The sequence below is a fragment of the Chrysemys picta genome, chromosome 14 (genome assembly GCF_011386835.1).
Source record: "Chrysemys picta bellii isolate R12L10 chromosome 14, ASM1138683v2, whole genome shotgun sequence".
In the NCBI taxonomy this organism is placed as follows: domain Eukaryota; kingdom Metazoa; phylum Chordata; order Testudines; family Emydidae; genus Chrysemys; species Chrysemys picta.
The window spans coordinates 8,364,302-8,384,945 of record NC_088804.1 but is presented as its reverse complement, the minus strand read 5'-3'; the positions used below and the strand labels follow the sequence as shown (position 1 = coordinate 8,384,945).

Sequence of the window (20,644 nt, the reverse complement as noted above, 5' to 3'; positions counted from 1 at the left end):
TTTGAACTCACCCCCCTCGGAGAGGTGCACATATACTACTTCAAACTGGATTCTCCAGGGACTAATAGACAAAGGGTTTTTGGATAAATAGCCTGGTTTTAAACTGGCTCAGGGCCTTCTTCCAGCCAATGGGCAGGACCCCTAGTCCACAGAGGGCCCTAGCCCTGAGGGAAGGGTTGGAAGGACAGGGGGCTTATGCTGAGCTGAAGCTGTGATGAACAAGGAAATCCCTTGGGTGGGGCCAGAGCCCATGTTCGGGTTGGGGTGATCCCTCGGCCCACGCATCCCTCGTTCCACGCCGCTTTCTGCAGCCCCCATTGGCCTAGAGCGGTGCCACGATCGACTGAATCTGTGGACGCGGCAGGTAAACAAACCGGCCCAACCCACCAGGGGATTTCCCTGAACAAGCGGCAGCCCTAGTTTGAAAACCACTGCCCTAGGGCCCAAGCTGGACTGTAGAACCGCTGTGTCCCCATTGCTCACTAGCCTGGATACCTTTGACAATACTTTGCTAGTGAACAGTGAACCCCCGCAGGCTCTGTTCACTCACAGCCACCAGCATCCAAAGTCAGGCCCAGCTGAATCCACGAATGCTCTGCCTAGCTAGTCATGAATAGACACAGGGCGGCACCTATATATCCCTCAGGCCCAGCCTTGCACCCCAGAACTGTGCATCTTGTACTGCTCAGGACCCCCCCCACCCCCGAATGGTGTACACTTATTAAAAGTCCGTCATTACATCAAAGGGTGATGAACATGCCCCAGCCTTTAACGTGAGTAGAGATCCCCCAAACACTCCAGCCCAAAGCACCCTGGCTTAGATAAACAATGAAACGAGCTTATTAACCAGAGAGGGATTTTAAGTGATATAGGCATAAAAGTCAGCATTGGTTAGAAAAGAAAAGATTGTGGTTGTATCCTAACTCCTAAACTTTACCAAGCTGAATAAGATTTGAAAGCAAAAAGGGATCTCTCTCCCCAAAACTTTCCGCAAGCCATACTGACTGGAAGGCTTTCCAGCTCTCCCCTCCCCCCCCCACCCACCCGCACACTTTTTAATGTTGTTTCTTTGTCTTTCACACACTCTTGCTGCCATGTGTTGAGACAGGATCTGGGGAAGCCATTGTCTTATGTATACCCTCCTCCTCTCTCTGAGGATTACCTGCACCCAATCACGATTACCCAATCAGGATCACCTCCACCCAATCAGTGCGGGCAAGAGCAGAGGAAGATTCAAAAAAGGATTGCATATTTATAGGGACATCAAGAATAGCCAGAGTTATGAGAATTTTATTAAAACACTTTGGGACGTGCATAGCCTTATGCGTCACGTGTAAGACAATCTAACTATTAGAGAGCAGCATGTGACAAAACTATTAAAAAAACTGTTATAAAAATATGGTCCTTTATATAGGCTTCAATTCTGCAAACCCTTAAGCAGGTACTTAACTGTACGCCAGCTGACGTCAGCAAGGGGGCCATCTGAACCCACGGAACAGCAATTCCCAGCAGATGTTTCCATTTCCTCTTTGACTGACAAGCAGCTGATCCAATTATAGGGAAGAGGGGTTTTGGCCATTGTTCTGAGCATCTTCACTTCCAGGCTTCCATGAGCCTCAAGCAGCGGTAGGCAAACTTTTTGGCCCAAGGGCCACAGCTAGGTGGGGAAATTGTATGCACGGCCATGACTATAGGGCTGGAGCATGGGGTAGGGGTACGGGAGGGAGTGCGGGTGCGGTTTGCAGGAAGGGGCTCAGGGAAAGGGGTTGGAGTGTAGGAGGGGTGCAGGGTGCGGGCGGGGACTCAGAGCAGGGGGTTTGGGTGCAGGAGGGGGTGCGGGAGGAGGCTTAGGGGAGGGGATTGGGGTTCAGGAGGGGGCTCAAGGCAGGGGGTTGGGGTGCAGCGTGCAGGAGGGGTTTGGGATGTGGGTTCTGGCCCGGTGCCACTTACCTCGGGTGGCTCCGGTGTGGAAGCAGTGCGCAGCGGGGCTAAGGCAGGCTCCCTGCCTGCCCTGGCCCTGTGCCGCTCCCGGCAGCAGCCGGCATGTCTGGCAGTGGCTCCTGGGGGTGGGGTGGGGCAGGCGACTCTGCCACGCGCTGCCCTTGCCTGTGGGTACGACCCACGAAGCTCCCATTGGCCGTGGTTCCCCGGTGTCTGTGGGCGATGTCTGCAAGCGAGGGCAGCGCACAGAGCCCTCTGCCCCCTCCCCCCTATGGGCTGCAGCGAAGTGATGCCGGCTGCTTCCGGGAGCGGCGCGGGGCCAGGGCAGGTAGGAAGCCTGCCTTAGCCCTGCTGCGCGATGGGGCTGGCAATCCTGCGGGCTGGATTGAAAGCCCTGACGGGTTGGATCCGGCCCGCAGGCCATAGTTTCTGCTCCCCTGCTCTAAAGTGATTGCTAGGTAGCACAATGGGGAATCTTTAGATGACAGAAATGTTTGTCTCATATTTTCCTATGGGTCAGATGCCACTGAGACTGCCTAAGCCATCAGCAATCACCGGGTTCTGCTGCCTCAAAAAGGGGTGTCAGAGAGGAGTCTTTTTATTCTGAACACCTGTGAACTCCCTTCCAATTATCCAGCATCCCCTCCCCTCCCTTCCGTTCAGTTCAAGGTTAATTTGCAGGTGCAGAATCTGGCAGGCAGGATGGTCAACATGGTGTTGGGGGGAATGCCTGGGTAACAGGTGTCTGAGAGCTCCATCTCCAAGGGTACGCTATAACAGCTGATCCTCATCTTGTCTGATTGACAGGAGCTGTGGAAAAAATCAGACTCAGTAAGTTAGAACCTAAAGAATATGCCTGCAGTATGTGCACCACACTTGTCCAAGTGGTTGCATTAGCTCCGTGCGTGCCAGCCAGCCAGAAATAAACAGGGCACGTTGGACAGACGCAGCGACAGGAAAAGATCATCGGTGCTGTGAAAGGGAGACCTGAGCGGTAAAGGCCTTCAGGAACATTTACAAGATGGAGACCTAAACTCTGTGCTTCTGGTTCTGAGATACCCGGATTTAATGTTAGACAGAAACCTGCACAGAGAGGCCAAGAAAATAGTCCCAGCCGGGTCTGAAACAGCTTTTCAATCTCAACGCACTGGGACTGGGAAGTTGCCCAGAAGGAAAAGGCAGAAGGACCTCATGTGTAACTCAAGCTCTGTGACTGATTCTGCACAGTGACTGCACTGAAGACATTTCTCTCACCCTTCTTCTCTGAAATCACGCACTCTGCAACAATCATCACCGCCGAGATTATAACAAGGGCCCCGAGAACCATCCGGATGACGAAAACAACGTGTGAGGCATTACTCCCTGTGAAGTTATTGACATGAACTGTGTCTGTATAGATCATTGTTGCAACCAAGGTCCTATAGTTGCACCAAATCTTGTACAAAGGAGGTCAAGTAAGGTGTCTATGGAAAGGTTGTAACTTACTGGTTATGATTATGCTGTCTGTATGTGTGTATCATTTTTATATTTGAAGTTATGAATATTGACGATGTACTTGTATCTCCATGTGTTTGATTCTAAGTAGCATCAGTGAAGTATTTGATCAGCTTCTTGAGAAAGAACTATTCTGAGTGAGTGCCCAATCAAGAAACACTTAAGTGACAATGGACTTTGGGAGACGCCAATCCACATCTGAGCTTTCCTGGGAATGTTCAAACTATGATGTAAACAATGGTGTCGGCCTGCAAAAAGCTGAATCATTCATGGACATGTGACTTGCTCAGGTGGCTACAAACTCCATCTTGATGCTGTGATTTTGCACAGAAGAACAAAGGGGTTTCCGCCCACAAGAGAGAGAATATAAAAGGCTTTGGAAACCCCTCCATTTAGTCTTCAGCTGGCTCAAGAGATGGCCTCTCCACCCCAAAGAGATCCTTGAAAGAAATTGGAACAAAGGACTGTAACTACAGGGGTGTGAGTGATTGCTGGACCCAGGCCATAAGCCATAGCGTTGGTTTCAAAAGGATTGGGCCCAGACTAGGAAGGAGTCTAGTCTGTGAAAGAAGCTTATTGGGCCATCTCTGAGGGTGAGATTTACCTGTATTCAGTTTCCTACTGTATTAGGCTTAGACTTGCGTGTTTTGCTTTATTTTACTTGGTGACTTACTTTGTTCTGTCTGTTATTACTTGGAACCACTTACATCCTACTTTTTATACTGAATAAAATCACTTTTGTTTATAGAGGGCAGACAGTTTATGAGTTTACCCTGTATAAGCTTTATACAGAGTAAGACAGATTTATTTGGGGTTTAGGCTCCTAGAAAGACTGAATACTGGATGTTGGGAAAGTCCCTGTTAACTGAGAACGCCTGGGCTAAGTGAATCTTAGTTTCTGTGAACTGCAGGGAGGCGTGGCCCAACCTCTTGGTCTGTGCTGGAGCCGACTGGTGTGTCTAACTCAGCAATACAGGAGTGGAGGGAAACCAGGTCTGGCGGGGGGGATGGTTCTTCTCAGTGGTATCCCAGCACATCTAGTGACAGCCTTGAGGGATTTTCTGTGACCCAACCCGTCACACTCCCTTTATCTGAAATCAAGAAAAACCTGTCAGTGTGGGATGCAGGGACAGAGAGGGACAGATTTGCCTCTAAAGGAGGGACAGAGACTGATGGATAAATAAAGGGATGGCAGAGACAGTTTAAAGATGTAAAAACTATTTCTCCCCCCGCCCTTAATTTCCCATCCCCTTCTGTGTCACAGGCAGTTTCCTGGGCCTCCCTTTTTGCCAGCAAGTTCCTCTTCATATGCCAGCTGCTGGGACCTGTGGGGTCACCAGGCTGGGTTCAGCCCTCTGCCTAGGGGAACCTTCCGATGAGGCCAGGCAGCACGCTGACTCTGACGCAGGAGAAGGAAATCCCTAGCAGACCAAGACACTAGAGACCTGGCCAGAGCCCTTACCGAGAGCAATGCTCCCCTAACTGACCCCATCAATAGTTTCCACCCTAGACTCACAAAAACTCTCCCAATACCCCTGATCCCAAGGGGAAATGGCTTCATTAACTCTGCACCTGCCAATCCAAAGGATAAACAGGACTCCATACCTAGGCTAGCGGGATGGATCTGTAACTGGACAGGGACTGGCTCAGTAGGGAAGGAGGGAAACCAGAAACCCTACAAGGTTTGTATCTCTTAACATAAAAACAGAATAACAGGGCGATTCGGAATGTACAAATTATCTAAAGCTCCTTGCCAGTGGTCGCCATTACAAAATCAGCATTTACCCCTGTCAGCACGCAGCAGTGCTGAAATGCCACACTGCTTCCTGATGCTTGGAACTGGCACCGGATTGCAGCACTAACTAGAACCTTCACCACCTCCACAAAACAGTAATTCTGTTGACAACTGCTGAACATGTGTATTTACACAAGCATCAGGTTCAGCTGTGGGTGTCAGTTAAATGCATTAAAAAAAATCCCTACTCTAAATGCTCCACTGCACACACAATTCCCCCTCTTGAGAGAGGATGAGAGAGAGAATGGACCACACCTGGCAGATGTTAGTCACATTGCTTGATGCATGGCTGGAAGCTGCTCAAACCCAAGATTTTTCAAAGGTATTTACACATTGCAGTGCTGAGTGGAGCAAAGTCTACGTGACTTAGCAGCCTACATTTTATTTTCAAAAGGGACTTAGTGCCCCATTGACTTCCAATGAGAGAGGCTCCTAAGTCACTTAGGCCTTCCAGGGCTGAGTGGAGCAGTGGCTAAATACCTTTGCAAATCTGGGCCTCAGATACTATGATGAAAAGGGCAGTGAAAGAACCGATGTAGAAAAGAGGAACAGATTCTCGGGTGCACCGAGTGTTGCTCCAGACGCCTTTATGCCCGGCCCGGCCCTGCCCAGTCTTTGGGCGCTGTCATAAAGAAGCTCAGAGCTGGGCATAACTTAGAGCAGCTTAAAGGACTCCTGGCCCGTGTTTGTCCCTGGCTCTGTCTCTCAGGCCGGGCTTCACTTGTAGTGAAAGAGGTGCCAGGGCTCAAGCAATTGTTTTTTACATTCATAACTGATGCCGCAAGCCCAGGAGGGCCGGGGCTATGGATTGCCAGGCCTGGCAAGCCCTGGCACAGATTAAGCACTGCTCTCAGCGCGGCTTTCCCTGCTCCTGCTCCCTCGCTCTGTGGGGAACTGATAGTATCTGGGTCTCATAGTAGGAAGCACATAGGAGACTGCTGACACTTACTGATGGTCACCTGGGTTCCGGCTCCTGACACAGACAGGCTCCTTGCTGTGATCCCCACCTCACACACGTAGGTTCCTGTATTAGATGAATTCGCATTCTTCAAAGTGAGAGAGGCAAACCCATTGTCCAAATGCAGGGTTGTGATCACATCGCTGTCATTCACCAGCTCTGTCTTTAGTGCCTCCGTCCCATAGTGATACCATCGCACATACATGGTGCTGTTATTGACTGTCTTAAATGTACAATTCATGGTAAGTTCTGAGCCTTCGAAATCACTGACACTGGTTGGGGTTTGATTCACCATCAGGTCGGTAGTTTCTGTAGAAAGAGAAACACAGATGATGGCACCTTCATTGAGAAATAGTTCAATGTGCCAGCAGACAAGGGCAGATGTACAAAATGAATCTCGCCAGTCCTGCTATTTAGTTTCCCCTGCTTGTTAAGAGTTTAAACGGATGTTCTTTCGTTTGGTCCCATATAGAGCTGTATCGTGCATGTCAAGACTTTTCTGCTCTGTTTAGTGAGCAGGTAACCCCAGAAGCTTCAGTCTAGACAAACCCCCTCCAACAATGTGACATCGTACCCGAACCTTGTGTATGCCTGACACGCCTGCCAAATTCCTTACATTCAAACCCTTCTTGAGACCTATTTCCCTCCACCAGCCCAATGCAGGGCAAGAGAGAGGGTGGCCAATTCTCCTTCATTACAGAAAAATGGGATTCCCTGAAGGACGTGCAATGGGCAGTTCTGAGAAGTGATGCACTTCTGCTGGCAATGGCAGGGGTGTGAGGATCAGGGTGCAACCATTATTCAGGGCAGGGCTGTGCTTACAGCATAGCGAGAGAGTGTCAGCAAGTCTTTAGCGCTGGTTTTACTGGTTGAAACTTCAGCAGCTCCAGAGCTAGGCGGCAGCTGAGCAGGGGTTTTGAGGATCTCCATGGCCCCCGGATGTTGGATTTAAGGGCCTAAAGCCCTGTGTGGATTTAGTCCTTTAATCTCTGTCTCACTTCCCAATCGACTGTTAGTACATCTGCCCGATCTCCCCCCTTTTGTCTGTCTTGTCTATTTAGAGTGTAAATTCTCTGGCTCAGGGGCTCTCACACTATGTCCATCTACAGTAGAGCTGATTGCAAATGTTCTGGCAAAACTTAGCTTAGACTGAAAATGCCAATGCACTGAAGAGAACTGATTCACCAAATTTATTACAGATTTGACTCCACTTTCGTCAAAACACACAGTGGTTTTTGTTGGTGTTCCAAGAGCCACAGGGTTCAAAAAAGAACCAGATAAGTGCCTGGAGGATGGTCCATCAATGGCTATTAGCCAGGATAGGTGGGGATGGGGATGCCAGAGGCTGGGAATGAGCGACAGGGGATGGATCACTGGATGATGCCTGTTCTGTTCATTCCCTCTGGGGCACCTGGCACTGGCCACTGTCAGAAGACAGGATACTGGGCTAGATGGACCTTTGGTCTGACCCAGTCTGGCCGTTCTTATGTTCTTCTGTCCCGCGAGCCCCAGCTCGGGGAGTCGGGAGTCGAGTCTCGGGGCGGGTGGGCTCCCCATGCTGTGGCAGAGCCAGGTTTCTTGGGGCTCTTGTTGTCTGCTAGGCTCCCTGCTCGAGCCAGGGCTCTTGGCGCTTCCAGTGTCCCTGCAATGGAGCTGGAAGCCTGGAAGTTCCAGGACCAGCTCCCCGGGGTGCAGCTCTGGGGTCGCTCCGCCATGCAGACTGCCCCGGGCTGGAGATCCCAGGGCCTCTAGAGTCCTGGGCCAGTGACTCCCCAGGCTTCTCTACTTGTAACTGGCCTCTGGGACTCTGGAAGCCCTCGGGTCCCTGGCCCGGGTGCAGTCCTGATCCGTCTTGGTTTGGAATGAAGCCAATTCTGAAACAACGAAACTTCTCCCAAACTGAAACCGCTCTAGTATACAGGGCCTAGCACAGTCGGCCCCACATGTTGGTTGAGGCCTCTAAGCACTATTGCAAAGCAAACATTCAACAACAACAACCTATTACTGAGCATACAACTTCATTCTGACTCTGCTCAGCCCTTTGTGGGTTTGGGTTGGACTCTTCGGGGGCTAAACTAGAGAGATGCCCATGTTTTGTTACTTCTGTAAGTCAAGCACATTGCATGCACCAGGGACTCTTTGCATCCCTCTGTCGCCCACAAGGTCCCTGGGCGCCACCCTCCCACCCCACTCTATTTCAGGGACTCCCTAGCCCCCACCCTTTTGCCAGGAGCTCTGTGTCTCCCCCATTTCTTCCACCTCCCCCCATGCCACAGTCCCCAATTCTGCCCCAAGCCAGGAGCATTCTGTGCCCTAATTCTCTCCCTTTCCACCATTCCAGGGTCCCCCATTCTCCCTGCATGCTTGGGGCTTTGGCTGTATCCTCATTCCAGCATTATCCCCAGACCAGGTCCCCCATCCTCCCCATGTCAGGGGCTCTGTCTGATTTCCCCTCCTCCTTTCCCCATTGTTATTATTTCTCCTCTTCCTCCCCGGGACATAAATCATCCAGTGTCAGCATGTTACACTCTACTGGGGGAAGGAGCAGAGATGAGACGGGAATATTTTTCTACTGGGAAGTGTTAATTGGTGCCACAAACTGGTTCTTTGATTTAGAGAGTTACAGAGGTGGCTTTGCTCCAAGGTGTTACTCTGCTAAACAGGGAGCAGGCACTCCATGTGTCCCCCACTTTTCCCCCTTTGGGTTTTCTGATTTTCCCCAATATCAACAGAGTTGTGCCCAGTGATGCCTTCAATTCTCTCTGAAATGTGGGAATAGATGGGCTGCGGGCTTCCAAATTATCGTGTCACAGACCAAGAGAAATGCCATCACGTCGAGTGCACTGTAGCTGTGTCAGTCCCAGGATATTAGAGACAAGGTGAGTGAGGGAATAGCTATTATTGGACCAGCTCTTCCTCGGGAGTACCGCAGTAAAATGCAACGCTTAAACTCCCACACAGATTTCCATCACAACTTCAACAACCACCACCTACCCAGCCATTAAACTCTCTGGGGAACACTCCCACACTAGCATCAACTTCCTGGACACCACCATCCGCTTCAACAATGGAACCCTACAGCCAACCCAAGACAAGAAACCCACAGAGCTGGGAGGCTGCTGCAGACCCTGAGGGAGCCGAGGACTGTCCAGGACTGCCAGGGCCATTTACAGACCCGAGCACAGAGGAGCTGCAAGTCCTGACAGAGGCCTTCTTCCCCAACGACCCTCTACAGAGCCAGGTATGCCCTCAGGGGGAGTTGGGACCCTCCATAAAGTAAATGCAGTGACTGTAGCAGGCCCTGCAGCGGGGCTCCCTCCCCTAGTGCCCCTGTTCGACTGCCCTTACCGTGTTCACACTCAGGCCCGTAGAGACCAGGGTAGCAATCACAGGTGTAGTTCCCGATGGTCTCCACGCACTCGCCACGCTGGCTGCAGGAGGAACGCTGGCAAAACGCTGCAGAGATACAGCTGGGTTAGGATCCACCCTAACAACTCCTTAGCGCCCAGTCAGACCCCACCCCACTGCCTGGATCCTGCACTCCATCCCTGCTGCATTTCTTCACTGCGGGATTCTGTCAGAGCCTGTTAAAGTCATGGATTAAAAACCTGCTTTCAAAGGCCTTGGCTCCGGCCCTGCAAGAGCACTCGGGGCCTAGATACCATCCTGGGCACCCAAGCTTTGCCCAGCCAGGTGGCATTGGCACCTTGCCAGAAGCTTGGAGGCAGTGGCTGCTTTGCACAGATGGTCACACTGCTCGTGGACCCAGAGGCGCTGCCTGTGGACAGCGCTGACCTGGACGGGTAGGCTGCCCTCTGGATTGAGATGGAGCGTTGCATGCTGGGCCTGCAGGGGCCACACCCAGGCATTGATCAGAGGGCAGCGTGTGCCACGTTTGGCTATCAGGCTGTGCTTTGAGCTTCCTGCCCCCCCCCCACCCCGCACTGATTGCACTCCGAAGAGGGTAGTAACTCTTTGGCAAGGAGACTCCACTGCATCTCCCCAGGGCTCAGAACAGGTGCTCCTGGGACCAAGCGCCTGGCATGTCAGTTTACAACGGGACTTTGTGAGGAGACGAATGTAGGGATCAAAGCAAGACTCATTCAGAGCCCAGGCTCAGCTCCCGTCTGCGTGGCCCATTTGTGAGGGAGAACGTGGAAGGCAGGACTTTAACGCCCCAGCCAAAGGAACCAGCGAGGCACAGAGAGCAGTGAGTGCTCCCAGGCACAGGTGTTACACACAGCAGCTAACATGCAAAGCGGGTGCAGGCCTGTGCTGCCGGCCACGGGACAATATCACTAACGCCTCACACCAGCTAGCACTAACCAGGCCCTTGGTGGCTGTCTCCGTAGAGAAGTCAGGACTCGGTGGGCCATGGAGACCGACTGACCCTGCACATGAGGGTTGAGGCACTCTAGGTGGGTGGGTGGGTGGGTGATGTTCCTCTGCCCAGACAGTACCTCTTTGTAACCGCGTGTCTGGCCCTTTAAGGGCTAGAGGCCTGGGGCCAGCCAACCCTAGTTACCATGTAGGCACAGCTGAGCAGGGGTCAGCTGATGTCCCTGGACAAGTGGCAGGAAGCTTCAGAGAAGGGGGATGCTCAGGGAGAGACAAGCCAGGAGGCTTCTGCAGGAAACCCTTCACCGGGGGCAGGGTTTGGGGCTGGAAGGAAGCCCGAGCCAGAGGGCTGAAGAAGGCTGAGAGCCAGGGAGAACAGACTCCAGGCAGTAGGGTAAGACTCCAGCCAGGCGAGGCGAGAGTGGCTTGCGGAGCAACCTCAGACCACGAGGGGGCATGGGAGGCGGCCGGGCCATTGACACTCTTCTATGGACAATTAGGGACTTCATTCTCCAGAGCTGTCAATCCAGCAACTCTCCCCAGCCCTACACGTGTTAGACAGACCCACACTTCCATAGAGAATGACAGTGGTGGGGTGGTTACCTTGGTAACACAGCGCCCTCTTTTTCTTTTGGCAGTTCTCATCATTCCATCTTCCAGCATCACGATCCCTCTTTATGTAAATCTCCACACAGTCTTGGTTTCTCCCTTTATTGTTGGGTTCCCCGTAAGCCCAGTTCTCAGCCTCCTTCGTCAGGGCCTTGTTGGTGCCAACCCACGTCCAGACATTGTTTATTTTTCGTAGCCCAATCCAGTAGTATGTTCTATGGCGGGGTAAGACACTGTTGAGATAAGCAATTTCCCCCTGGTTCTGGATTGCTACGAGGTCAGTGTAGAATGACCTGCAAAAGTTTCTGGCCAGCTCCCAGGAGTAATCAGATTTGTTACCATAATGGTAGGTCCAGGCTCCCACTTCCACCTGAGTCACTAGCACTGTTGGAAAGAGTAAAAACAGGCAAAGTTGTGTGACAGTCAGTGACAGAGCTATGAGTTGACTATCGATGGGTGACACCAGACTGTACCTTATATCACACACAAAGGAACTGCATTAAAAGAACATTATTTAGGTTGCAAAGTCAAGCGCTCAAACGTTAGGAAATGCCACTATTAAGGTTGCCCATGTAACTGAGTTCAGCCCCCTTGTGCGCATGCACAATGGTATAGTCTTTAATGGCATGATAATGTACTATTTTTCCATGGGTCCTCTGCCTCACTCGGTGCAGAGGATGGACGGTGCTCACTGAATGAGGAGCTATTCAATAGTGTGTTTTCTCCTCACTGGTCAATGTGTGACTGCTCCTCCCCCACCCCAGCCTTATTTACTGCACATTATACAAACCCTGCTCTGAAGACAGAATTATTCATTTCCCCAAAGGCTTTTCTATAGCGCTCATCATGCCAGTATCTGAGTGCTTCACAGACATGAATGAGTTTATACTCACAACAGCCCTGGGAGATGAGAGGCGGTATTAGCCCCATTTCACAGATGGGAACAGAGGCATAGAGGCACTGGTTCTCAAAGGTATTTAGGCACCTAACAGTCATTGACTTTATTGCAAGTTAGGTGCCTAAATACCTTCGAGGAGCTGGACCAGAGAGATTAAGGCCGGAAGTAATTTTGGGTGTCCCATTTGAGTAGAGCTCTGCGCGGATACATAATTATCTCCACAGATCCATGGATCTAAAGCAGATACCGCAGACATGCAGGGCTCTAGTGACAACGAGCGAGACAGGCGCACATGCTCCCGGTCAGGAGACACCGCTTGCACACACTAGTGTGACCAGAGACAGCTGCCAGTCAGTCTAGTGCCCGCCCCGGTGGGCAGGGCTGGAGGGGGTACAGCCATGCCGGAGGAGCTGCCTGGGCTGGGTGCTGGCTCCTGCGATGACAGCCCGACGTGCTGCTTCTTTCGCCGCTGCGGTTCCTGGCCCAGTCGTTGGCCATGGCCCTGTGGGTCTCACTCGCTGTCACTAGAGCCCTGCGAATCCGTGGAGATCCGCTTTATAGCCACAGATATCCGCACCCGCGGATATACATTGTGTATCTGCATTTGAGACCCCGAGGACCGGATTTTCTGGAGTATTTAGCATTCTAAAGCACTATGTTCAGAGCACTGTTCCCATCGACTTCAGTTGCAGCTGTGAGCGCTCAGCACTTCTCCAAATCAGACCCCAGGGTCTCAATTTGAGCACCCAGAAAGTGAGGAACACACATTCAGTGGCCACCCGGGAAAAGTTTGGTTTAAGTGAGTTGCCCAGCACCACATGGGAACTCTGGGGTAGAAGCAGGGATAGAATCCAGTTCTCCAGGGCGGCAGTCAACAGCCTTACCCTTGAAACCATCCTTTCTCTTCTTGCACCCCCCCACCTCATTCATCACACCTTCCAGCTCCTGCAACAGATGGGGTAGGGCTCCTACAGACAACAGCTTTTCTCACTGTACAACCTGCGTTCATTCCCTAGCGTAGGTCCATCCTGTGCACTCAGCGAGGCAAGGGCTCTGGCATTCCCTAGGGTATCAGTGCTTGACTTTGAAACGTTAACAGTGTTCCTTTAAAGTAGGTTTGGGGGGGGGTGTCTAACTTCCTACGGTTTTTAAAAAGCAAACTGTAAAAAACAGAAGATCCATCACGTGACATCATAGTGACACCAATATGGATCATCAGCAGGGTTAAAATCCTGAGATCCCGTGCACAGACCTCTGCCACTTGAGTGAATGGAGGAGCCAATAGCAGTAGCAGGTTGTCATACTCCCTATGGGCCAGCACTAGAGGGAGATGAGACACACATTTTGCCAGTGGATTTCACAGCTATTTGCTGACAGCAGAGACCTCAGGAATTGTGGGTTCCATTCCAGGCTGTAGCAGAGGTGGCAGATGAAAGGCCTAAAGAACACATGAACGACTACGAACATTTTAAACAAAAGGCCAGAATTAGAATGGGGCTAACACCTGAGCATGCCCGTCGGCGGTTCAGAGCCCTAAGGCGGAAACCAGACGTGGCATTGTCCCGACACGCCTACCACACTGTAAAAAATTAATTAGCCTCTTAGAATTGGTAGGGCAACTCCCACCTTTTCATGTTCTCTGTATGTATATATATCTTCTTACTATATGTTCCATTCTATGCATCTGATGAAGTGGGCTGTAGCCCACGAAAGCTTATGCTCAAATAAATTTGTTAATTTCTAAGGTGCCACAAGTACTCCTGTTCTTTTTGCGAATACAGACTAACACAGCTGCTACTCTGAAACCTGTCACTACGTGAGAAACAGGGGAGCTGGAGTCCGAAGGCCCAGGCCTGCAGTAATAGTCACGTGGCCTGCCCTTGGAAGTCTGGCACACTAAAGGGGTTACTCCCAGGGCCTGGTTTAAAGGCTGGGGCATGGCCCAGACCCTCTAATCCACGACAGGTGCCAACCCCCTGCACTCTGTCTGCACCAAAACTCGCACTGCTGCTGGTGCCGGTGCTGGAAATGGGATTGGGACTTTCTCAATGCAGTCAGCAGGTCCAGGGAAGCACTTGCAGAGGGGAGGGCTGGCCTGGACCACGCCTGTACGGAGGAGTTCATCGGCCCCTGCCTGGCTGGGGAACTGTGAGCTGTCTTGGGAAGCCGTGCAGGCCCATGTGAAGGCCTCTCCATTGTAACTAGGGTGGAAGCGCCTGGCTCCCTCAGCCTCAGGGGGCCGTATCTCTCAGGTAATTGCTAGGGACTCTACTGCTTTCTGGGATACAGGAGGGGCCAAAAGCCAAGAGAAGAGATTATTTAGGGACCTAAATCCTATTCCTCCTAATCACCCCCAGGTGGGAATGTGGCCAAAATGAAACGGTTTCAATGGGCCTGGCAGTGAAATGTCCCTGAGCAGACCAGGAGTGACTGATGTTGCCACAACAATGCCACTCCCCTCCCAGGGCTTTCCCAGGATACGTCTGTGAATTCTCCCCTGGCAGGGGCAGCGGCAGGCCATCAAAGAGCAGCAGGAAGGCTTACCCCAGCTAATGGCAGCAAAGCACAGGAGTCGGGTGACATTCCAGCCACATCCCCAAGCCCTTGGACTGGAGCAGAGTCCTCCGGCGCTGCCCTGGGGGTCAGAAAAACATGTCCATAAACCCCTCTGTGCTTCACAGCAGGCAGGTCCAGGCATATTTACACACTGAGCTGAAACAGACACTTGGACACACCTGGCTGACACAGACACTGTCTCTGATTAGCTCCCATTTACCATGCAGATAAAATGCAGAATCTCAGAGGGAAGAGCTGCCAGCCTCCACAGGGGAAGAAGGAACAGTTGGAATTTAAGGCAAGTGATTCGATTTAGCAACATCATCTCCACAACAGGTTGTTAATGAACGTCCCGGAGAACGTGAGTATGAGTGTGAGATGTTGTCGGTCAGTGTCATGAGTTCAGCTCAGAGGATGGAGGCAGTTTTTGTCCATAAATCAGATAAACAGCTGAGCAGCTCAGTCAGTCGGAGCAATATTCCAGTGTAATAGAGTTATATTAGAATTAGAAACAATGGGAACCGTCCCTGGGTCTAAACCTGAAATGCTGCAAGCTGCGCCAGCAGGCCCCTCCTCTCCCTGGGCTTCAGAGGGCAGGATCCTGCCCCAGCCCGAGTGTCTACACAGCTGTGTGTAGGGCCATAGTGTGAGCTCTGCGAACCTGGGCTGTGAGACGCACTGCTGTGGGTGTAAAGCACAGTGCAGATGTACCCTCTGGCATCTTACCAACAGGGGCTGAGCCCAGCCTTGCCAGAGATCTGGGGGAAAGGAGGGGTGTGGTCTGAACCAGTGAAGCTAGGCTGGTGGTGTGGCAAGGCCTGGCTGCGCCTCTCATCCGGATCTTAGCTTCCCGGGGGTGGCTGGCTGGCTCCCCAAGCAGCCTCCCAGGCCAGAGAGGCTCCATGCTGTCTTTTGGCTGGCAGGGAGGCTTTGAATGAGGCCGTCTCTGGTAGCCCATCTCCACTTTCCCAACCAATCCTCATGCTGGTGTTGGGGTCCACTAGGCATAGCTACCTGGTAACTCGGGAGAGTGGAAGGCCAAAAGTGCCGATGAAGCTCCTTTGCTCTGGGTCTGTGAACCACAGTGACTCCATCTTGGGAACTCTCACCTACTTCTATGCTAACTGCTTACAGGCTCTGAAGTAGGCTTTCTCCCCTCGGTGTCTTTATTGGTGCTAAGCACACCGGGTGACGAACCCCCTGTTTGCCATCTCGGGCCCAGTTCTGGGCAAGCAACAGTTTTGGTGCCCAACGTGGGGCTCAAGGCTGAAATTTAGCCTTGCCCGGATCCCTCCTGGTGGCCGACGGATTACGACGACGACCGACGCCCAGAGCACTCACCGGTGACTTCATCGGGGGCCTTGGCAGAGACGTGGTTTGCTCGACCCCGGAGGGCACAACGGTGCAATGCACACAGACAGTGGAGAAGCAGCTGCGGGCGACGGTGGGGAACCGGTCCCGTTGATAGGCAACGGTGATGGTGCAGAACCGGACCCTTGGATAAGGTAGGAACAGTCCAGTGGGGACTTATCTGTCTTGACCTGGGGACGCCCAGTGTCTACCTTGGTATGGGGCAGGGACAGAGTACAGCCGGCAGGGTACAGTGTACACCCTTAGAATGCATTCTGGTAAATTGAAAAGGTTCTGTACAGTTGATTGGCCTCAGTACCAGCTAGAGCGCCAAGAAAGGTGGCCACCGGAAGGATCACTTAATTACAACACGATCCTTCAATTGCTTTTGTTCTGTCAGAGAACAGGTAAATGGAATGAACATCTCTATGCGTATACGTTCATGGTGTTAAGAAATAGGACTGATATTTTGCTCAAGTGCCATTTGACTCTGACAGGCTCGGTAGTAACGGCTGCTAAACCCCAGAACCCTCCCACTGTTGTAATGCCAGAATCGGTGTCCCCTTCGGCTCCTCCACCCCCACAGGCTTCAGAGAGTACCACCCCTCCCCACCCCCTGTGGGATTGTATCCATTGATTACTGAGAGTGTGGTAGCCCATCCAGGAACTCAGGAACGGCCAGCTCAGATAATGTCTGTCTACTCGCATGTACCTTTTAACCCTGTACATCTGGCTGCTTTTAAGGCAGAGGCAGGAGAATTCAACGAATCCAAGCAAGTTCATTTCTATCTTTGAAGGGTGTCTAGCTAGCCATAAGCCTGACTGGGATGATTGTAATATACTTATGAGAACCCTGTTGTCTGAAGTGGAGTGGAATCAGGTTATAGCTAAGGCTAGGGATGAAGACAGAGAAGGCATTTAAGGTTTAAAAAGAAAAGCTATTGGACACTAGAGGTTGTACAGAGTGGAATCCTCAGAAGTGAGTGTGCCTGTCCTGGTTTGTTGCTTCAAAGCTCTGTACAGAAGTTATGTTACTGGAAAGGTGTATGATGGCAATGTGTATGTGTTAATGGTTGGAGAAAAGGTGTATGAGTGAAGAGTGGAAGGTTCCTTTGTAAGTTGGAAGAAGCGAGAAAGGAAGAGGAAAAAGCACAGAATGAGTTAACTGAGAGGAAAATACAGCTAGCAAGCTCAGTCATGCTGGCTCATCCAAGGACATTGTTCACAGCCAAGACTTGGCTGACAACCAAGAGAAAGGGGGGCCTGAATGTGCCCAAGCAACTGTGAGATCTGCAAAATACTGCAAGGCATAATGAGGACAATGAAGGGTTAAAAAGCAGCTTTGTTGGACAGTATTGGCTCAAGGATTTAAAAATTCCCCCACTCTGTTTGGACAGGCTTTGGCCAGAGACTTGGAGGAGTGGGATAATTCAGACAGAGCCCTCCTGCTGCAATATGTAGATGACTTGTTGATTGCTGCTGTGGGTTTAATCCCTTGTCTCAGAGCTACTGTGAGTCTCCTAAACTTTATTGGACTGCGAGGATACAGGGTATCTCAAAGCAAAGCCCAAATTGCTCTTTCAGAGGTTCAATATCTGGGATTTCACATCAGGCAGAGAGACAGCTCTCAAATGAAAGGAAGGAGGCTATCTGCCAAGTTCTCATCCCCAGCAACCGTAAACGGCTTAGGGCATTCCTGGGCATGGCAGGTTTTTGCAGAATATGGATTCCAGAGTTTGGACTGTGGGCTAAACCTCTGTATGAATGTGTTAAGGGAGCAGATCATGACCCCTTTCACTGGTCCCCAGAAGCGGACAGGGCATTTAAAATCTTGAAAAGGAAGCTAATGGAAGCTCCAGCCCTGGGTTTGCCCGATATATCTAAGCCGTTCCAACTGTATGTGCATGAACGAAAAGGGGTAGCTTTGGGAATGCTTACCCAGCTATTAGGTGCCTGGAAGCGTCCTGTGGCATACTTTTCTGAACAACTGGATCAAGTTTCAAAGGGATGGCCAGCCTGTTTGAGGGCGGTCGCAGCTACTGCTCTAGTGCTTGGGGAAGCTGAAAAACTAACACTGGGAGGAACTGTGCAAGTGTATACTCCCCATATGGTTCAAGCCTTGCTGGATACTAAGGGTGGTCTTTGGCTCACATAGGCTCGGGTTGCTCGGTACCAGGCGAAGCTGTTAGAGAATCCTGAAGTCACCCTGCAGATCTGTCCCTCCCTTAATCCAGCTACCCTGCTACCAGAGACAGAAAAGCAGGAACATGACTGTCTGGAAATCATAGATGTTCAGTATTCTAGCCACCCAGATCTAAAAGATCAGCCACTCCCAAATGCTGACTTGGAATGGTATACAGATGGAAGTAGTGTTGTGGATGGGCATGGGAGGGCTGGTTATGCTATTGTGTCTCTTCATGATACCGTGGAAGCTGAGAGTTTATCGACAGGAACATCTGCCCAGCTTGCTGAACTAGTGGCCCTGACTCGTGCACTCGAGCTGGCAAAAGACAAACGGGTTAATATCTTTACTGACTCAAAGTACGCTTTTGGGGTATTGCATGCTCACGCTGGTTTGTGGAAGCAAAGGGGAATGCTAACAGCCCAAGGCTCTCCGGTCAAGCATGGGTCTCAAATTCTCCGGCTTTTAGAAGCGGTACAACTCCCCTCAGCAGTAGCAGTAGTGCATTGCAAAGCCCATCTGTAATAGTTCCGGGGTAGGGCTCGTCCCTTCCAGGGGCGCCTGGGAGTCAGGCCGCCCTGCTACGAAGCTAATAGCAGTTAGGGCCCAGACCTTTGGGCAGGGGCTGAGCACACAATTAGTAGTTCAGAGCTCAGGCCCTTATGCAGGGACTGAGCACACAATTAACAGCTCCGGCCCTGGGTCAGGGCGGGGCAGCCAACAAATAGTCTGTCAGAGGCCCAGGCCCCTTGGACAAGGAGGAGGAGAGACTGCCACCCAGTGCGGGGTGGCAGGGGGGAACACAGGCCCACCCACTCCACTGTGTTTCAGCCTGGGGCCCTATCCGCAGCAGTCCGTCTGCCGCGCAGTCAGTGGGGATCCTGACCGCAACACACTGACATGGGTTCGGGGTCTGCTATCCCCAGGCCACTTCCCATCTCCTCCTCCGTGGGTACCTGCTCCTCCTGAGTTCCCTCTGCTGGGTCGCAGATCATGGGCTCCTCCGGGCCCCGAGCAGCAGGTAGGCTTGTCGCTCCCTCTGGGCTCTCGGCGGGGGGAGGCTCAGACCGCTCCTCAGAATACCGGGCTCTCAGCAGGCTCAGGTCCGCGGGAGCTTGGGCACCAGCATCTGCCCTCTCCTGCTGCCGGCCAGCTACTGAGCGCTGTGGCCTGGCCTTTATACTTCCTGTCCCGCCCCTTGACTTCCGGGGGGCGGGGACAGGCCGCGGTGGCTCCGCCCACTCTGGCGGCTGTTCCGGCTCGTCGCTTCCAGGGGCGCCTGGGAGCCAGGCAGCCCCGCTACACCATCAAAGGGAAGATCAAGATGTAACCAAGGGTAATGCCAGAGCAGACAGGGAAGCTAAGCAAGCTGCTACCCTGAAATCAGCAACTGAGGAGAATGCCCAAATGCATGCCCTCATCCCATCAGTGGGTGAGCTTGCAGCCCCTCAGTACTGCCAAGAGGACAGAAACCTGGCTGACAGGCTCAGTCTCCAGGAAAAGGAGGGATGGCTTTATTCCACAGAGGGAAAAATCCTCCTGCCCAAGGGCTTGATTCGACCAGTGTTGCAGAAACTGCATCAGACCACACACGCAGGCAGAGAGGCTCTTACCCAGTTTATGAATAAATATTTTCTAACCTCTGGACTTAAACCCCTAGCATCACAGGTACAAGCTGAATGTTTAATCTGCCAAAAGAATAACCCTCGACCAGGAGTAGCAGTACCAGCCACCCTGGAACCTACCCCAGACCCAGGATTAGTGTGGCAAATAGACTTTACTGAGTTTCCCAGAACCCAAGGGTTATAGGTACCTTCTCGTCTTAGTGGATCGATTCAGAGGATGGCCTGAAGCCTTCCCATGTCGCAACAACACTGCCAAAACAGTGGCTCTTAAGTTTGTCAAGGAAATCATTCCTCGCTTCGGCCTTCCTCAGTGGATGGAATCTGATAATGGAACACACTTCACATCTCAAATTGTTCAAAAGATATCAAGTGCTCTGCAAATCCCCTGGAAACTCCACACACCCTGGCGACCACAAGCCAGTGGAGTAGTGGAACGCACAAATCAGACACTCAAGCGACACCTCTCAAAGGTCTGTCAGGAGGCCTCTCTTAAGTGGCCTGATGCCTTGCCCCTTGTGTTACTTCGCATTCGTGCTCTCCCGAAGGGTAGGATAGGGCTTAGTCCCTTCGAGATTATGTTTGGAAGAGCATGGCCTATGAATGGTACCCCAGTTCTGGCAGGGGAATGGGAAGTGGGGTGTGGTTTCTTGTCTCAGTACATGTGCTCTGTCTGAGTTGGTCAAAAATTATTTTCTGATGAAAGTTATTTTGGAAACAGTCAGTAAGGTGTTCAATTTTAAAAATTTACAAGAGCCAAAAAATTCAGTTTTTGAAAACTGAAAAGTTCAGGGAAATATTTGTTTTTAAATGAAAACCCAAAGACTTCCAAGAAACATTAATTTGTTCCTTTCAAAAGTTTGTGGAAAATATTTAAGTTTCTGACCAGGTCTAGCCCAAA

General features: G+C 51.6%; 1 protein-coding gene across 1 annotated transcript; it reads right to left on the bottom strand.

The window, feature by feature from the left end:
* Window positions 1-1,274: 1,274 nt before the first annotated feature.
* Window positions 1,275-16,563, bottom strand: LOC135975572 (P-selectin-like). Its single transcript, XM_065566889.1, has 6 exons — window positions 15,931-16,563; window positions 14,578-14,668; window positions 11,130-11,519; window positions 9,537-9,644; window positions 6,180-6,497; window positions 1,275-2,751 (listed from the first exon to the last, which is right to left on the bottom strand). The coding sequence occupies exons 1-6, from the start codon at window positions 15,940-15,942 to the stop codon at window positions 2,729-2,731; spliced, it is 942 nt and encodes a 313-aa protein (XP_065422961.1). The 5' UTR covers window positions 15,943-16,563; the 3' UTR covers window positions 1,275-2,728.
* Between the last annotated feature and the right edge of the window lie 4,081 nt (window positions 16,564-20,644).